Source organism: Aulonocara stuartgranti, assembly GCF_965226115.1.
Source record: "Aulonocara stuartgranti genome assembly, chromosome: 2".
In the NCBI taxonomy this organism is placed as follows: domain Eukaryota; kingdom Metazoa; phylum Chordata; class Actinopteri; order Cichliformes; family Cichlidae; genus Aulonocara; species Aulonocara stuartgranti.
This window is the reverse complement of record NC_138940.1, coordinates 31,427,257-31,446,139: the sequence shown is the minus strand read 5'-3', so window position 1 is coordinate 31,446,139 and position 18,883 is coordinate 31,427,257. Positions and strand designations below refer to the sequence as shown.

General features: G+C 40.8%; 5 protein-coding genes across 7 annotated transcripts in view; all 5 read right to left on the bottom strand.

Annotated features, from left to right (window-relative positions):
- Positions 1-18,883, bottom strand: part of LOC309713847 (protocadherin alpha-C2-like) — a 199,247-nt gene that overhangs the window by 160,589 nt on the left and 19,775 nt on the right. The window contains exon 1 of one of the 3 annotated variants that reach the window (XM_082545727.1): positions 2,838-5,216. The exons of the other annotated variants lie outside the window; for them this stretch is intronic. Within the exon in view, the coding sequence (XP_082401853.1) occupies positions 2,838-5,201 (2,364 nt within the window). The 5' untranslated portion in view covers positions 5,202-5,216. Of the gene's footprint in view, positions 1-2,837; positions 5,217-18,883 lie in introns of those variants that run through there. 3 annotated transcript variants of the gene reach the window in all.
- On the bottom strand, positions 26-2,515 carry LOC309714166 (protocadherin alpha-3-like; the record flags this gene model as incomplete). The annotated part of the gene is made up of 1 exon (XM_082546402.1): positions 26-2,515. Exon 1 carries the CDS (start codon positions 2,438-2,440, stop codon positions 26-28), a length of 2,415 nt encoding a protein of 804 aa, XP_082402528.1. The 5' UTR covers positions 2,441-2,515.
- LOC309715787 (protocadherin alpha-8-like) lies at positions 5,674-11,316 on the bottom strand (the record flags this gene model as incomplete). Its single annotated transcript, XM_082549187.1, has 2 exons — positions 11,031-11,316; positions 5,674-7,824 (listed from the first exon to the last, which is right to left on the bottom strand). The coding sequence occupies exons 1-2, from the start codon at positions 11,262-11,264 to the stop codon at positions 5,674-5,676; spliced, it is 2,385 nt and encodes a 794-aa protein (XP_082405313.1). The 5' UTR covers positions 11,265-11,316.
- On the bottom strand, positions 12,804-15,170 carry LOC309715783 (protocadherin alpha-8-like; the record flags this gene model as incomplete). Its single annotated transcript, XM_082549172.1, has 1 exon — positions 12,804-15,170. One exon carries the CDS (start codon positions 15,168-15,170, stop codon positions 12,804-12,806), a length of 2,367 nt encoding a protein of 788 aa, XP_082405298.1.
- On the bottom strand, positions 15,231-18,292 carry LOC309714192 (protocadherin alpha-3-like). Its single transcript, XM_082546451.1, has 2 exons — positions 15,911-18,292; positions 15,231-15,316 (listed from the first exon to the last, which is right to left on the bottom strand). The coding sequence occupies exons 1-2, from the start codon at positions 18,254-18,256 to the stop codon at positions 15,239-15,241; spliced, it is 2,424 nt and encodes an 807-aa protein (XP_082402577.1). The 5' UTR covers positions 18,257-18,292; the 3' UTR covers positions 15,231-15,238.

Here is an 18,883-nt window from a genome sequence, read left to right as displayed (position 1 = left end):
AAAATACAGCACAGAGGTAAACTGTTCATCTTACCTCATCAGATGTCATCCGCCTGTCAGGAAGTACGAGTGTATTTGCATGGCTACCCGGGACTATAGTAGATCCTATACTCATTCTGGGTCCAACTAGCATGTACCGCTTCTCCCCTGATCTGTACTGGATGCTGTGACACAGTGTCCCATCATAATTAGTCTCTGGCAGATATTTAGAAGTATAGTCTGTGGATTTGGAGCACTGCATCGCAATCAGAACGGTGATGCTGACGAGAAAAAGTACAGAAACTGCGCCCAAAGTTATCATGAGGTAAAATATGACATTACTGTCCTCATCATCTTTTGCTGCGCTTTTAACATCAGAAGCTGCAAAAGCCTCTTTGGGCTCCACGAGTTTGACAATCACAGTAGCTGTTGCTGAGAGAGAAACGTTGCCGTTGTCTTTGACCAGTATGAGCAGTTTATGCTCAGCCTCGTCTGTCTCTGTGAATGAGCGAAGTGTTCTGATCTGTCCCGTATAGCGGTCCAAAGCAAAGAGACTGTGGTCAGTCACTTCCTGCAGTGAAAAAAGCAACCAGCCGTTATATCCTATATCAGCGTCATAGGCTCTGACTTTAGTCACCAAGTGTCCTGCGTTGACGTTTCGGGGAATCTCCTCCACACCTTGAGCAGAACCGTTGGAGCTGAGTGGATACAGGATGACTGGAGCGTTGTCGTTCTGATCCAGGATGAAGACGTTGACTGTGACGTTGTTGCTTAGTGACGGAGTTCCAGAATCTGAGGCAACAACTTGGAACTGGAAAGTTTTCAGTGTTTCAAAATCAAAACTTTTCAGGGCTGAAACATCCCCATTTTCGGAGTTAATATTTAGAAATGATGTAACTTTATTTTCATGACCCGCATTCCTAAGAATATGATATGAGATAATCGCATTATCTCCATCATCACTGTCGGATGCGGTTATACAAAACACAGAAGCTCCCGGTGGGTTATTTTCGGCAATGAAGAACGTATAGGGACTCGCTGAAAACTGCGGACTATTATCATTCGTATCTGACACAAACACGTTTACTGTCTTTTCCGATGTTAAGGCTGGCTCACCAGCGTCCTTTGCAATTATTGTTATATCATATGTTGATTGTTGCTCTCTGTCCATCTGTGACTTGGTGACCACGGCGAACATGTTATCTTGTATTGACGGAGTTAGTGTAAAAGGGCTGTCCCCTGCGATATAGCTGATTATTTTTCCATTTAACCCAGAGTCTGAATCTGTAATGCTGAGAAGCGCGACCGTTGTTCCTGGTCTAGAGTCCTCTGAAACTGCACTTGACAGCGATGCCACTTCTATCTCAGGGGGATTATCATTTATGTCTCCAATGTTAATTATCACACTTTTATAAGTTTTAAGTGGAATGCTTCCCTTATCAGAGGCTTGTATATCAATGTGATAGCTGTCTTGTTCTTCAAAATCTATGTGACCTTTTACAATTATCTCCCCAGTAACAGAGTCTATATCAAAAAGCTCTCGAATTTTACCTTTTACGCCACTGCCAAATGAATAAACTACTTCCCCATTGGGACCATCATCCAAATCGGTTGCGTTAACCTGAATGACTGTTGTGCCAGCCGGGGTGTTTTCCTGTAGTACTGCTGAATATGTATCTTGGATGAACACTGGCATGTTGTCATTAACGTCTAAAACATCTATGTATATTTCAACTGTGCCCGTGTTTTGAGGTGTTCCACCGTCTATAGCCATGAGCACCAATTTATGGCTACTTTTAACCTCTCTGTCTAGCTGTTTACCCAACGTTAAAGTTGGAGTTTTACCATCTTTGCCTCTGTCTTTAATCTCTAAACGAAAATGGTCGTTCTGACTTATTTTATACTGTTGGATAGAGTTTGTGCCACTATCCGGATCGTGAGCGTTTTGTAACTGATACTGTGCTCCTGGTAATGCAGACTCAAAGATCTCTAGTTTCTGAGCTTTGTCGGGAAATGCAGGAGAGTGGTCGTTTAAATCCGCTATTTCCACTATGACATAATGTATTTCTAGTGGGTTTTCAAGCACAGTTTTGAGACTAATTACACAAACATTATTATCCTTACATACTTTCTCTCGGTCTATTTTGCGCTTTGCGTAAAGGACCCCATCATCCTCATTTACATTGAAAAGAGGTTCAGTCGAGCCAGATATAATGCGAAATCCCCTCTGCTTCATTATATTCAGATCTATTCCCAAATCTTTAGCGATATTCCCAACAACACTCCCTTCTGTTAGCTCTTCTGATATAGAGTACCTCAGCTGTCCTGAAGCGATTGTGAAAAATAAAAGCACAACAAAAACGCTGATGAGTGGTGATCGCTGTCGCCATGATTCCCGTCGCCTTTGTTTCATACTGTGAGGTAAACGTAAAAATCCAAACGCTTTCATCATTCGCCACATGTTTAGATTTTTGTCTCCATAGCAGCAAGAAATAAATCCACTTCTCGTATATTATTTGCCAGTATAAAATAATAGTCACCACACGCTTAGAGCAAGTCTTTCAACTAAACGCTCTCAAATCAGACTGCATGTAGCGTGGTTGGACTCGAGTATGACGTTCAGAGACGCTATAAGGCGTTATACTGACAAGGTACCGCCACCTTGTGAATATGTGTAATAGTACAATTTATGATATCAAGCTGACAAATAATTATGGCAACTGCATCACTAAACTGACGTGTTTGAGGTCATTGTCGAAATTCTATCCAAATCCAGTTTCACCACCATTGAGAATAATGACAAAAATCATTACTCGGAGTAGAATAGATAGAATACATGGCAACACGTTATTACTCACCTCTTCAGGTGGGCGTCTTCTGTCTGGCATCACCAGAGTATTTGCATGGCTGCCCGGAACTATAGTAGATCCTATACTCATTCTGGGTCCAACAAGCATGTACTTCCTGTCTCCTGATCTGTACTGGATGCTGTGACACAGTGTCCCATCATAATCTGCCTTTTGTAAATACTTGGAAGTATCGTCTGTGGATTTGGAGCACTGCATCGCAATCAGCACGATGATGCTGACGAGAAAAAGTACAGAAACTGCGCCCAAAGTTATCATGAGGTAAAATATGACATTACTGTCCTCATTATCCTTTGTCGCACTTTTAACATCAGAAGCTGCAAAAGCCTCTTTGGGCTCCACAAGTTTGACAATCACAGTAGCTGTTGCTGAGAGAGAAACGTTGCCGTTGTCTTTGACCAGTATGATCAGTTTGTGCTCAGCCTCGTCTGTCTCTGTGAATGAGCGAAGTGTTCTGATCTGTCCTGTATAGCGGTCCAAAGCAAAGAGACTGTGGTCAGTCACTTCCTGCAGTGAAAAGAGCAACCAGCCGTTATATCCTATATCAGCGTCATAAGCTCTGACTTTAGTCACCAAGTGTCCTGCGTTGACGTTTCGGGAAATCTCCTCCACACCTTGAGCAGAACCGTTGGAGCTGAGTGGATACAGGATGACTGGAGCGTTGTCGTTCTGATCCAGGATGAAGACGTTGACTGTGACGTTGTTGCTTAGTGGCGGAGTTCCAGAATCTGAGGCAACAACTTGGAACTGGAAAGTTTTCAGCGATTCAAAATCAAAACTTTTCAGCGCTAATATCTCCCCATTATCAGAATTGATATTAAGACTGTATGAAGAAAGTTTACTATTCTCTTTTTCGTCTCTCAGGATATGATATGAAATATGGGCATTTTCACCCTCGTCCTGGTCTGATGCCCTCACAGAAAACACTGAAACCCCTGGTAAATTGTTCTCAGTAACATAAAAAGTGTAAGGGTTTGCTGAAAACTCCGGCCTGTTATCATTCACATCCGATACAATAATAGTAATGCTTTTTACAGAAGTTAGCGAGGGTGTGCCTGCATCTTTTGCAACTATTGTTACATCATATATGGCCTGCTTTTCTCTATCCAGTGGCGATTTTGTACTTATGGAATACATGTTGTCGTGTGTTGAAGGTGACAATTTGAAAGGGACTTCTTCATTAAATGAGCAAATTACTTTCCCGTTAAGACCAGAGTCTTTATCGATAACACTGATTAATGCCACAGTAGTTCCCAGTCTTGCATCCTCGGGTATTGCCTTTGAAAACGAAGTGACCTCTATCTGAGGGGCATTATCATTCAAATCAACAATCTTCACCAACACACTTTTGTCTGTCCTTAACGGAGCCGAGCCTTTATCAGACGCTTGTATATCAATTTCATAGCTTTCCTCTGATTCGAAATCTAGCACATCTTGAATAATAATTTCACCGGTGTTTGGATCAACACGAAATAGTTCGCGTATCCTGTGGTTTACATTGCTACCTAAAGAATAGATAAGCTCACCGTTTGATCCCTCGTCTAAGTCAGAAGCATTTACTTTTACTATTGTTGTACCGGTGGGAGTGTTTTCGTTCACAAGTACCGAGTACGTGTCTTCATTGAAAACTGGCATATTATCATTAACGTCTAACACATCGATAAATATTTCAGCTGTTCCAGATTTACTTGGCTTCCCTCCATCAATAGCTGAAAGAAGTAGCTTATGAATTTTCTTTGTTTCCCTGTCTAGCGTCTTGAGTAAAACTAAAATCGGTATTTTTCCCTCTTTTCCGCGATCTTTAACTTCTAATCGAAAGTGATTATTGGGACTGAGCTTATACTCTTGGACAGAAAACTGACCAACATCGGGGTCATGCGCTGCCTGCAGCTGGAGGCGCAAACCTGGTAAAACTGACTCTGAAATTTCGAGACGGTACTGTTTAACTGAAAAGCTAGGAGCATGATCGTTCACATCCTGAATCTCCACAGTCACATAATGAATTTCAAGAGGGTTTTCAAGCACTGTTTTTAGGTTGATCAAACACGCTGTGTTTCTCTCACAAACCTTCTCTCTGTCAATTATACGGTCAACGTATAGTATTCCATCGTTTTGGTCCACGTGAAAAAACGACTCCGATGAACCCTCAACAATGCGACATCCTCTCTCTTTCAATGTATTCTTTTCCAATCCCAAATCCTTTGCTATATTTCCAACAGCAGTTCCTTCATTGACTCCCTCGGCAATGGAATATCTGATCTGCGCCGAAGCGCGGCTCCACACTAGAATAACTACAACAATGAAAGCGATCCACCGCAATTCGTCTTTTGATGCTCCAGGTTGTTTTCGCTCCATAATTAGGAGATAAAAATGTTCCTCTGTGATTTACAATACAGAGTTTTCCACGAGTTGAGAAAAATAATAAAAAATATTCATATCACCAGACAGGCTACCGTGCAGTATCAGGTTCACATAAGATGAATATATGCTCTAAATGAAGAGGAGGCATAGAGTGAAACCCATCCCACAAATAGGAGGTCCCATACTGCTGACAAAGAGCTTATCTTTAAACACTTTTCTGCTCAGATAGTGACACCAAGTGACTATCAAAGTTTTTTTTTTCCCTGGATAATAGTGCATGTTAAAGTATCTCATCTTTAAGTTGATACTTGCACTTGTGTTAAGAAGGACATGTCAAATTTCATGGTGTTAGGAAAGAAAGAAGAAGATAAATAGCGCGTGGTTTCAGCACCACTGACAGCATTCACCAACACCTCTAAATGGCAAATCAAGACAAGTTTGTTGTCAAACTCTACTAAAAGCAAAACTAGAGTTTTGGCCATTTAAGGCATCTTACCTCTTCAGATGTTCTTCTCTTGTCGGGAAGCACTAGAGTATTTCCATGACTTCCAGGGACTATAGTAGATCCTATACTCATCCTGGGTCCGACTAGCATGTACCGCTTCTCTCCTGATCTGTACTGGATGCTGTGACACAGTGTCCCATCATAATTAGTCTCTGGCAGATATTTAGAAGTATAGTCTGTGGATTTGGAGCACTGCATTGCAATCAGAACGATGATGCTGACGAGAAAAAGCACAGAAACTGCGCCCAAAGTTATCATGAGATAAAATATGACATTACTGTCCTCATCATCTTTTGCTGCACTTTTAACATCAGAAGCTGCAAAAGCCTCTTTGGGCTCCACAAGTTTGACTATCACAGTAGCTGTTGCTGAGAGAGAAACGTTGCCGTTGTCTTTGACCAGTATGAGCAGTTTATGCTCAGCCTCGTCTGTCTCTGTGAATGAGCGAAGTGTTCTGATCTGTCCTGTATAGCGGTCCAAAGCAAAGAGACTGTGGTCAGTAACTTCTTGCAGTGAAAAGAGCAACCAGCCGTTATATCCTATATCAGCGTCATAGGCTCTGACTTTAGTCACCAAGTGTCCTGCGTTGACGTTTCGGGGAATCTCCTCCACGCCTTGAGCAGAGCCGTTGGAGCTGAGTGGATACAGGATGACTGGAGCGTTGTCGTTCTGATCTAGGATGAAGACGTTGACTGTGACGTTGTTGCTTAGTGACGGAGTTCCAGAATCTGAGGCAACAACTTGGAACTGGAAAGTTTTCAGCGTTTCAAAATCAAAACTTTTCAGCGCAGTGATTTGTCCATTATCTGAATTCACATTTAGGAATGCTGTGACGTCATTTTCACCACCTCCTCTCAGAAGATGATATGAAATAGCTGCGTTTTCATTTGCATCGTTGTCCGACGCGCTTACAGAAAATATTGGCGCACCTGCGAAGTTATTTTCTGACAGATAACACTGTAATGGGTTTTGCAGGAATTGTGGACTGTTGTCATTTACATCTGCTATCTGAATGCTAAGAATTTTAAAACTGGATAAAGGAGGCTCACCACAGTCTGTAGCTTCTATTGTAATATCATAATGTGACACCACCTCTCGGTCCAGAAACCTGCTAGTAACAACTGAGTAAGTATTTTCTTTATAGGATGGTTTTAAGTCAAAAGGAATGCCCTGAGTTATCCGTGAAATAATTTTCCCATTAACTCCAGAGTCTTTATCCGTTACACTGATAAGTGAAATAACTTTACCAGGCTTTGAATCTTCGGTTACTGTATTTGACAGTGACGTGACTTCTATTTCCGGTCGATTGTCATTGACGTCCTTAATTTTCACAATCACTCTACACCTGCTTGTTAACGGAGGCGTTCCTTTGTCTGACGCCTGCACATCTAGTTTATAAACCTCGGAATCTTCAAAATCCAACCCTCCTTTCAGTGTAATTTCTCCGCTTACACTATCCAGTTCAAATATGTCATAAATTTTACGCGCTAATGTTTTACTAAGGCTATACTCTAATTCCCCATTTGTCCCTTCATCCGGATCTGTTGCATTTACGTTTGCAACAGTCGTCCCAACCGAAACGTTTTCAAATATTTCTATTTGATAAGTATCCTGTATAAACGTCGGGCGATTATCATTAGTATCAAGAACAGTGATGGAAACATTAAGCGTTCCTGATCGCGGAGGTTTACCTCCATCAACCGCGGTTACAAAGAGGAAATGTTTATGTTTTTTTTCTCTGTCTAGGGAATTCTTCAGAATTAGAAATGGTATTTTTTCCTCATCACTTTGACTAATCTCTATATCAAAGTGATCATTTGAAGATAATGAATATGTGCGGATAGAATTTATGCCAGCATCAGGATCACGGGCCGCATGCAGTTCCAATCGTGTTCCCGGGGATGATTGTTCTGCTACTTCAAAGGTTTGTTGTTTTTCAGAAAAACTCGGGGAATGGTCATTTACATCAGTAATTTCTACAGCTACATAGTGGATTTCCAGTGGGTTCTCTACAAGCATTTTTAGCTCTATCATGCAAGCACCACTTCCATGGCACAGTTCCTCTCTGTCGATTTTCTTACGAACCAGTAACACACCATTGTCCGGATTCACCTCGAAAAACGCATCCTTAGAGCCCGATACAACACGTAACAGACGATCAGCCAAAGAGGTTTTGTCAAGACCAAGATCCTTAGCAACATTTCCAACAATAGTCCCTTCTTTCATCTCCTCTGGAATCGAGTATCTCAGTTCAGCGAAAGCCTGCTCTCCGAAAATCAGCAGCAAAGACAAATGAAAAGCAAAGCAACAGCGGTTGCCTGTTCTGCTTCGTGTTCTCTCAGCCATCCTTCTCAAACAACACATTTACACATAAAACATATTTCTCTAGGAAGCTCAATTTATATATCCTTGGCTTTTCGTAAAGTATGTAAAGAAAACATATGGCACCGCCTCATCCGACTCACATCAGCTTTGCTGTGAGGTATCAAACAAAAGCCTTCTTAGGGGAGGACCTAATTCCTTTATGGAATGCTCGGTGTAACAGTGACGCCAAGAGGACAACATTTTAGACGATTTATACTCTGAAAGGTTTTCCTATACATTAGTAACAACAGCCACATCAACATAAGTCAGCAGATAAACTCAAGTTGCAGCAAACACACTATAATATGCTAAGGGAAGGGCTGCGCCATCTTTACAGTCAGAGACTTTTTATTAGTCTCATGTGTCATTGAGAAAATAAACGGTGTATATTAGTGAACTCCGCCACAGTAACAATTTAACACGTCACGTCGGAAGGACGTACATGCAGGATTCGAGACAAAACGCTGCGCAATATTTGCTTCTTCTTCTTTTCTTCTGCTTCTTCTTCTCTTTATTATTATTGTTGTTGTTTTTGTTTCTGTTAGTAACAGTAGTAGTGGGTGTTGTTGTATATATTTCTCCGATATTTCTACTAAAAGAAATCTTAAAACAAACAAACTCATAGGCTTTCTTTATATTGATAATGAAAGAAAACGTTATAGTATTGGTAATTATTTTGAATTTGTACACATTTTTGTATTGATATGGATTCAAAAAGCAACTAACCCATTAATTCATTCATCATGAGTTATCAAAAGGTTTAATCTTGCAGACCAAATAACAGCTGACACATCTGAGCTGGATGCACAGTATGTGTTATATGTTAGTCTTACCTCCTCAGATGTTCTCCTCCTATCTGGCATCACCAATGTATTTGCATGGCTTCCAGGGACTATAGTAGATCCTATACTCATTCTGGGTCCAACGAGCATGTACCGCTTCTCTCCTGATCTGTACTGGATGCTGTGACACAGTGTCCCATCATAATTAGTCTCTGGCAGATATTTAGAAGTATAGTCTGTGGATTTGGAGCACTGCATTGCAATCAGAACGATGATACTGATGAGAAAAAGTACAGAAACTGCGCCCAAAGTTACCATGAGGTAAAATATGACATTACTGTCTTCATCATCTTTTGCTGCACTTTTAACATCAGAAGCTGCAAAAGCCTCTTTAGGCTCCACAAGTTTGACAATCACAGTAGCTGTTGCTGAGAGAGAAACGTTGCCGTTGTCTTTGACCAGTATGAGCAATTTATGCTCAGCCTCGTCTGTCTCTGTGAATGAGCGAAGTGTTCTGATCTGTCCTGTATAGCGGTCCAAAGCAAAGAGACTGTGGTCAGTCACTTCCTGCAGTGAAAAGAGCAACCAGCCGTTATATCCTATATCAGCGTCATAGGCTCTGACTTTAGTCACCAAGTGTCCTGCGTTGACGTTTCGGGGAATCTCCTCCACACCTTGAGCAGAACCGTTGGAGCTGAGTGGATACAGGATGACTGGAGCGTTGTCGTTCTGATCCAGGATGAAGACGTTGACTGTGACATTGTTGCTTAGTGGCGGAGTTCCCGAATCTGAGGCAACAACTTGGAACTGGAAAGTTTTCAGCGATTCAAAATCAAAACTTTTCAGCGCAGTGATTTGTCCATTATCTGAATTCACATTTAGAAAAGATATTACATAATTTTCACCACCTTCTCTCAGAAGATGATATGAAATAGCTGCGTTTTCATTTGCATCGAGGTCTACCGCACTCACAGAAAATATTGGCGCACCTGCGAAGTTATTTTCTGTCAGGTAACACTGTAATGGGTTTTGGGTGAATTGTGGACTGTTGTCATTTACATCTGCTATCTGAATGCTAAGAGTTTTAAAACTCGATAAAGGAGGCTCACCACAGTCTGTAGCTGTTATTATTACTTCGTATTCTGGTACAGTTTCTCGATCTAACACTCCCTTCGTGACCACGGAATATATGTTTTCCTTGTAAGAAGGTTTTAATTCGAAAGGTGCATTGTCGGTCATGTGTGTAATTATTTTTCCATTAAGTCCAGAGTCTTTATCCGTTACACTGATAAGTGAAATAACTGTGCCAGGCTTTGAATCTTCGGTTACTGTATTTGATAGTGACGTGACTTCTATTTCTGGTGCATTATCATTAATGTCTTGTATCTTTATTATTACTCTACACCTTCCGATTAATGGAGGTTGTCCTTTATCAGATGCTTCAACGTCTAGTTTATAAATCTCAGAATCCTCAAAATCTAATGCTACTTTTAGCGTAATTTGTCCACTTACACTATCCAGTTCAAATATCTGATAAACTTTACGCGCTAATGTTTTGCTCAGGCTGTATTCTATTTCCCCGTTAGTGCCTTCATCTGGGTCTATAGCAGCTACAGTTGCAACAACAGCACCAACAGAGACATTTTCTTTTATTTCAATTTGGTAAGTCTCCCGACTGAATGTCGGGCGATTATCATTACTGTCAAGAACAATAACGGATACATTAAGCGTGCCAGATTTTGGAGGTTTACCTCCATCAACTGCTGTTACAGTTAGCAAGTGTTTATTCTTTTGTTCTCTGTCTAAAGATGTCTTCAGCACTAGAAATGGTATTTTGTCCTCATCACTTTGACTAATCTCAATATCGAAATGCTCGTTTGACGTTAGTGTGTATATGCGGATAGAGTTTATTCCAGCATCAGGATCACGAGCCGGGTGAAGCTGGAATCGTGTTCCCGGAGATGTATGCTCGGCCATTTCAAAGGTCTGCTCCTTTTCAGAAAAGCTGGGGGAGTGATCATTTACATCAGCAATTTCTACAGCAATATGATGCATTTCCAGGGGATTTTCAACAAGGATTTTTAGCTCAATGAGGCATGAACCGCTACCGTGACAAAGCTTTTCTCTGTCGATTTTCTTACGAACCTGTAAAGCCCCATTGTCCGGGTTTACCTCGAAAAACGCGTCCTTAAATCCAGAAACAACACGGAACCGACGATCAGTCAAAGAGGTTTTGTCAATACCAAGATCCTTGGCCACATTTCCAACAGTAGTTCCTTCTTTGACCTCCTCCGGAACAGAGTATCTCAAATCAGCCAAAGCCCGCTTTCCGAAAACCAGCAGCAGTGTCAAATAAAAAGCAACCCAGAAGCACTCACAGCATCGATACGGTCTTCCATTCCTCATTGTTGTCCAGTTGCACACGATGACACCTGAATCTGTTTCTATAATAATTATATTTGCGATTACTTCACGGTCTCATCCGACTCCCGTTTTTAGATATTATGCATTCGTTGCTGTGAACCACCAGACAAAAAGCTTTGTTAGGGGAGGGACTGTGTTTTCTGGTCATTTATGTTATAGTGACACCAAGAGGACAACTCTGTGTGTTTATTTCTGATGATTTTAAGTAAGGACCAGTATAGGTATGTATTGTATGTGCAAAATTTGTCACTGAGGACAATAGCGATAAAAGAGTTCTATCCACTTACTTAAGGATACGTGAGGTATTTCTTTCCCCTGAATTTCACCAGTTGAATTTTGTATTCATTTTTTAATAGTACTGAAGAAAGATTTAATTTTTCTGCTTTTACATAACAGTATATTAATCTAACACCCTACTTTGAATGGAACCGGCAACGCGCCACAGTATAGTTCAGCACTACAGACAGCGATAGCTGCTCTTGACATAGCTGCTCTCGTTACCAAAGATACCTGTAATTGTAACACCAACAGAAAGCGGAGGTTGACAAACGTAACCAGAAAATGTAACATAGTAATATCAAAAACTGTTCTCCTATTCACAAGAAACTATTCTGGTTATTGCAGCTTAGCTATAATATTGGTAATAGTATTGGTAATTAAAACCGTCTCAAAGGTAACTACAGTAAAAAATGAAAATGTAATCATGTTTTAAAGTACTTCATTTTCAAAAACACCACAATGCAAAGCGGGACATACTACGTCATAATGATGACTGTTTTGCTGTAGTGTGATTTCAAGGAAACGGTAACACATGCAGCAATTGTATAACCTGAGTGTGACTAGATGAGTAACACTGCTACTGAGAACAAGCTACAAGCTAAGAACTGAATTAAAGTTGATTGGATCTCGAACAACCAATAGAAATTTAGTAATTTAACATTGTTCTAGTCTCTTCCCTCTTTCTCTCGGTTTACCCCATAAAAACTTGCTGATAACTTGCTCCAACAAATAATGGCATTAATCAATCATTGTGTTTCTTTAACATTCCTTCACCTGATAGCCTGATAGTTTTTTGGAACCATGGATAGCGATCACAGGCTCTCCCACATAACTTTAATTCCAAAAAGTAGCATATAAACAACTACCAAGAGAGACAGTAAAGGCTCCCAACACATGCTCAAAGAAATAAAAAGAAAGGGAAAAAATAAACAATCAGCACCAAGGGCAGCGAATAGTTCGCAAAACCACAAAGGATTGTTATTGTTATTGTTATTGTTATTATGGCTTTATAATTTATCAGTGAATATGATCTAAAAAACAGCACGAAAACAGCTGGTGTTTAGCACATTGAACAGAGTGGCTCGGGAAGCGTACAAACTCCACCCAGCCAGACGAACCCAAAGGTTCTTGCTTTGAAGTAATAGCGTGACCCACTGCACCATTATGCTACTTGCTGCCATTATAACTGATATTGTAAAGCAAGCCGAAAACGGAAAGGGAAAATGCTTTTACAAAAGGGTGTTAAGGTCTTACCTCTTCAGATGCTCTCCGCCTGTCGGGTAGAACTAATGTGTTTGCATGGCTACCCGGGACTATAGTAGATCCTATACTCATTCTGGGTCCAACGAGCATGTACCGCTTCTCTCCTGATCTGTACTGGATGCTGTGACACAGTGTCCCATCATAATTAGTCTCTGGCAGATATTTAGAAGTATAGTCTGTGGATTTGGAGCACTGCATTGCAATCAGCACGATGATGCTGACGAGAAAAAGCACAGAAACTGCGCCCAAAGTTATCATGAGGTAAAATATGACATTACTGTCCTCATCATCTTTTGCTGCACTTTTAACATCAGAAGCTGCAAAAGCCTCTTTGGGCTCCACAAGCTTGACAATCACAGTAGCTGTTGCTGAGAGAGAAAAGTTGCCGTTGTCTTTGACCAGTATGAGCAGTTTATGCTCATCATCGTCTGTCTCTGTGAATGAGCGAAGTGTTCTGATCTGTCCTGTATAGCGGTCCAAAGCAAAGAGACTGTGGTCAGTAACTTCCTGCAGTGAAAAGAGCAACCAGCCGTTATATCCTATATCAGCGTCATAGGCTCTGACTTTAGTCACCAAGTGTCCTGCGTTGACGTTTCGGGGAATCTCCTCCACGCCTTGAGCAGAGCCGTTGGAGCTGAGTGGATACAGGATGACTGGAGCGTTGTCGTTCTGATCTAGGATGAAGACGTTGACTGTGACGTTGTTGCTTAGTGACGGAGTTCCAGAATCTGAGGCAACAACTTGGAACTGGAAAGTTTTCAGCGTTTCAAAATCAAAACTTTTCAGCGCAGTGATTTGTCCATTGTCTGAATTCACACTTAGGAAAGACATTATATCATTTTTACTCCCTTCTCTCACAACGTGATATGAAATGGCTGCATTGTCGTTCAAGTCTTTATCCGTCGCGCTTACTGAAAATATTGGCTTTCCAGCAACGTTGTTTTCTGACAGGTAAACCTGTAGTGGATTCTGCGAGAATTGTGGGATGTTATCGTTTACATCTGATATTTGAATGCTAAGGGTTTTAAAAGTAGATAGTGGAGGCTCACCACAATCCGTGGCTTTCATTGTTATTTCATAATAAGACACTTTTTCTCGATCTAAAAGTCCCTTGGTTACAACTGAATATATATTTTCCTTATACGAAGGCTTTAATTCAAAAGGCACGTCTGAGATTATGCTTGTAATAATATTTCCGTTCACTCCGGAATCTCTATCTGTTACACTGAGTAGAGAAATAACTGTGCCAGGCTTGGAGTCCTCGGATACTGAATTTGATAGTGACGTGATTTCTATTTCTGGTGGATTGTCATTAACATCTGTGATTTTTATGATGACTCTGCACTCACCCGTCAGTGGGGGTGTTCCTTTATCGGACGCCTCAATATCAAGTTTGTAAACGTCATTTTCTTCATAGTCAATCAATCCCTCTACTATAATTTCCCCACTTAACTTGTCCAGTTCAAATATATCATACACTTTCTTCTTTAGAGTTTTTCCAAGGCTATATTCAACTGCTCCATTTAAGTTTTCATCTGGATCTGTCGCATTAATTTTAAATATTTTGGTGCCAACCAAAACGTTTTCTGGGACTGAAATTTCATAAATATCCTTACTAAACATTGGGCGATTGTCATTACTGTCTAGAACAATAACTGTAACATTTAGGGTTCCGGATCTTGGAGGTTTAGCCCCATCAACTGCTGTAACCACAAGCGAATGGTTGCATTTTTGCTCTCTGTCCAGCGACTTTTTTAGGACTAAAAATGGTATTTTGTCCTCGTCACTTTGGCGGACATCTAATTCAAAATGATCATTTGGTGTTAAGGTGTAGGTATGAATGGAATTAAGTCCTGCATCAGGATCACGAGCGGTGTGTAGCTGGAACCGCCTTCCCGGCAGTGTATGTTCGGCTATTTCAAATCTCTGATTTCTTTCGGAGAAATTAGGAGAATGATCATTTACATCAGTAATTTCCACAACTACATAATGCATTTCCAGTGGGTTTTCAACAAGAATTTTAAGCTCCAGTAAGCATGCGCCACTTCCTTGACAGAGAACCTCTCTGTCGATTTTCTTGCGAACATAGAGAGCCCCATTGTCCTGGTTTACCTCAAAAAAGGCATCCGTATTTCCAGACACAACACGAAAACGTCGATCAGCCAAAGAATTGATGTCAAGGCCCAGATCTTTCGCAATATTTCCAACTACAGTTCCATCTGCAACCTCCTCTGGAACAGTATATCGTATCTGAGAAAAAGCCTCCTTCCCAAAAAGCAGCAATACGGCCACATGAAAAACAAACCAGTAACCCTTCATCGTTCGTGATCCTGTAGTGATCTTCATAGCTATTTAACAGTACCTACATACACAGAAGCTCCCTGAGTCGACAAACAGCAGGTTATAGCATATTTCTAAAATATAAACCGTCCATCAGCTGGTGGGTTTGGTTTTAATACGCGATTTCCCCTCCTCAATCTGAAACAAAAGCCTTGAAAGAGGAGGGACGGAGTCATTTTTTTCTTCCGATGTAAGAGTGACACCCAGAGGAGATGTGTTACAAAACGTGATTCATATGATACATATATTTTGTCTTCTCTATATGCTTTCTTTCCGCCTTACAAATTAAAGCGACTGTACTATTTTTTCCTGCCATAGAACTTAATGCAATCGAAGAAGCATTAGGAAACATGGATCTGATAGTACTCAGATTAATTCTATAGGGATGAATTTCATGTTGACATACTTTGATCGCAATGGGCATCAAGTAGTTATACAGAGTTTGTTTTACACAGCGAATGTAGATGTGTGTTAAAACAACAAAGCTGATGTATACTGCCCATAAATTGACTAATTCTAAATTTAAAGCTGGGAACGTGTAAGACCCACGCGTCACAACTATACATTTCTTAACTTTTTTTCAACTTTGTAAGGGAAACTTCTCAAAAGCTGAGACCAAAATAATTAAAAGGAAACGTGTATTTGTATTGGTATAGATGTTAAAATACCCCAGTAAGTACTGTTTCAGGGCGTCTGTTTGTGAAATAGAAATTAAACGAATTAAAAAATGATGGGCAACGTCTTACCTCTTCAGAAGGACGTCTCCTATCAGGAAGCACTAGAGTATTTGCATGGCTGCCAGATACTATAGTAGATCCTAGACTCATCCTGGGTCCAACTAGCATGTACCGCTTCTCTCCTGATCTGTACTGGATGCTGTGACACAGTGTCCCATCATAATTAGTCTCTGGCAGATATTTAGAAGTATAGTCTGTGGATTTGGAGCACTGCATTGCAATCAGCACGAAAATACTGACGAGAAAAAGCACAGAAACTGCTCCCAAAGTTACCATGAGGTAAAATATGACATTACTGTCCTCATCATCTTTTGCTGCACTTTTAACATCAGAAGCTGCAAAAGCCTCTTTGGGCTCCACAAGTTTGACAATCACAGTAGCTGTTGCTGAGAGGGAAACGTTGCCGTTGTCTTTGACCAGTATGAGCAGTTTATGCTCAGCCTCGTCTGTCTCTGTGAATGAGCGAAGTGTTCTGATCTGTCCTGTGTAGCGGTCCAAAGCAAAGAGACTGTGGTCAGTCACTTCCTGGAGTGAAAAGAGCAACCAGCCGTTATATCCTATATCAGCGTCATAGGCTCTGACTTTAGTCACCAAGTGTCCTGCGTTGACGTTTCGGGGAATCTCCTCCACACCTTGAGCAGAGCCGTTGGAGCTGAGTGGATACAGGATGACTGGAGCGTTGTCGTTCTGATCCAGAATGAAGACGTTGACTGTGACGTTGTTGCTTAATGACGGAGTTCCAGAATCTGAGGCAACGACTTGGAACTGGAAAGTTTTCAGCGTTTCAAAGTCAAAACTTTTCAGCGCAGTGATTTGTCCATTATCACTGTTTATATTCAGGGATGACATAACGTCATTTTGGCTCCCCTCTCTCATAATGTGATATGAAATGGCTGCATTGTCATTTAAGTCATTGTCTGAAGCGCTTACAGAAAATATAGACTTTCCAGCAGCGTTGTTTTCTACGAGATAAAACTCTAAAGGATTTTGTTTGAAATGTGGACTGTTGTCATTTACGTCTGATATCTCAATGCGCAGAGTTTTAAAAGTAGATAGTGGAGGTTCACCGCAGTCGGTGGCTTTTATTGTTATTTCATAATGGGACACCACCTCTCGATCCAAAACATCCTTAGTTACCACTGAGTATGTGTTTTCCTTATAAGAAGGTTTTAATTCAAAAGGGACTTCATTAATAATGCTTGATATTATTTTTCCATTCACACCGAAGTCTTTGTCTTTCACACTAAGAAGTGAAATAACGGTGCCAAGCTTGGAATCTTCAGGCACTGTGTTGGAAAGTGATGTAACTTCGATTTCAGGCGGGTTATCGTTGACATCTAGTACTTTTATAATTAGTCTACACTCGCCCATCAATGGAGGCGTTCCTTTATCCGATACCTCAACATCCAGTTCATACACGTTGTTTTCTTCATAGTCCACTACTCCTTTGACCGTAATTTCTCCACTTATTTTGTCCAGTTCAAAAATATCATAAACTTTCTGCCATAAAGTTTTTCCGAGAGTATATTCAACTTCTCCATTAGTACCGTCATCATAATCTGTCGCATTCATTCTAAATACTGATGCACCGACGGGTATGTTTTCTTTTATAGACAAGTGATAAATCTCCTGACTAAATATTGGACGATTGTCATTACTATCCAGAACAGTTATGGTAACATTTAATGTGCCTGATCTTGGAGGTTTTCCTCCATCGACAGCTGTCATCACTAGCTTGTGTTCATTATTTTGTTCTCTATCTAGTGATTTCTTAAGCACTAAAAACGGTACCTTTCCTGCATCACTTTGACGGATATTTACTTCAAAATGTTCATTTGAGGTTATAGTATATGTACGAATAGAGTTTAATCCAGCATCGGGATCGCGAGCAGTGTGCAGCTGAAATCTCTTCCCTGGCAGTGTTTGTTCAGCTATTTCAAATGTCTGCTCTCTTGCAGGAAAACTAGGAGAATTATCATTTATGTCAGTAATTTCTACGATTATGTAGTGTATTTCCAAAGGGTTCTCTACAAGAATTTTTACCTCCATGCGGCAAGCACCGCTGCCCTGACAGAGTTCCTCTCTATCGATATGATTACTGACATACAATGCCCCACTATTCTGGTTTACCTCAAAAATACTGTCCTCACTTCCAGAGACAACACGGAACCGTCGGTCACCCAAAGAGGTTACATCAAGCCCGAGATCCTTCGCAACATTTCCAACAACAGTGCCATCGTCCACCTCCTCTGCAACAGAATATCTTATTTGAGCCAAAGCTTCTCTTCCGGAAAATAGCATCAACGCCAAATAAAAGGCAAACCGGGAGTAGTGACTTGTTGGAGTCTCCATCATTTTTCAACAGCATATAAATCCACAGGAGCTGTTAATGCCAAGAGCAATAACCGACTCGCTTACCGCCACATATTTACAAAACCAACAACAGGGTTTTGTCGGCTGGTATATTTGGTCCAAGTGCTTTGCTCAGCTCAGACAAAGGGTTTGCAAGGGGAGGGACAATGTTCTTAAAGGTTTTCTGATTTCATAGTGACACCCAGAGGCTGTGCTGAGAAAGAACCTCATATGCTGTTTTTTTTTTCTTTTTCCCATTGATTGAATCCTCTTTTAGGCTTGAGAACTGAATTAAAGTTGACTGGCTCTCGAACAACAAATATAAATTTAGTATTTTAACATTTTCTAGTCTCTTCCCTCTTTCTCTCGATTTACCCCATAAAAACTTGCTGATAACTTGCTCCAACAGATAATGTCATTAATCAATCATTGTGTTTCTTTAACATTCCTTCACCTGATAGCCTGATAGTTTTTGGCACCATGGATAGCGATCACAGGATCTCCCACAGAACTTTAATCGCAAAAAGTGACATATAAACAACTACCAAGAGAGCCAGTAAAGGCACCCAACACATGCTCAAAGAAAAAAAAAAAGAAAGGGAAAAAAAAACAATCAGCACCAAGGGCAGC

Excerpts from the sequence above, each read along its gene's own strand:
- LOC309714192 (XM_082546451.1), bottom strand. The coding sequence starts at position 18,256 with ATGATGGAGACTCCAACAAGTCACTACTCCCGGTTTGCCTTTTATTTG. Across the intron at positions 15,317-15,910 it reads GGAGACGTCCTTCTGAAGAG|GGCTTTTGTTTCAGATTGAG; the intron begins GTAAGACGTTGC and ends CTCCTCTTTCAA.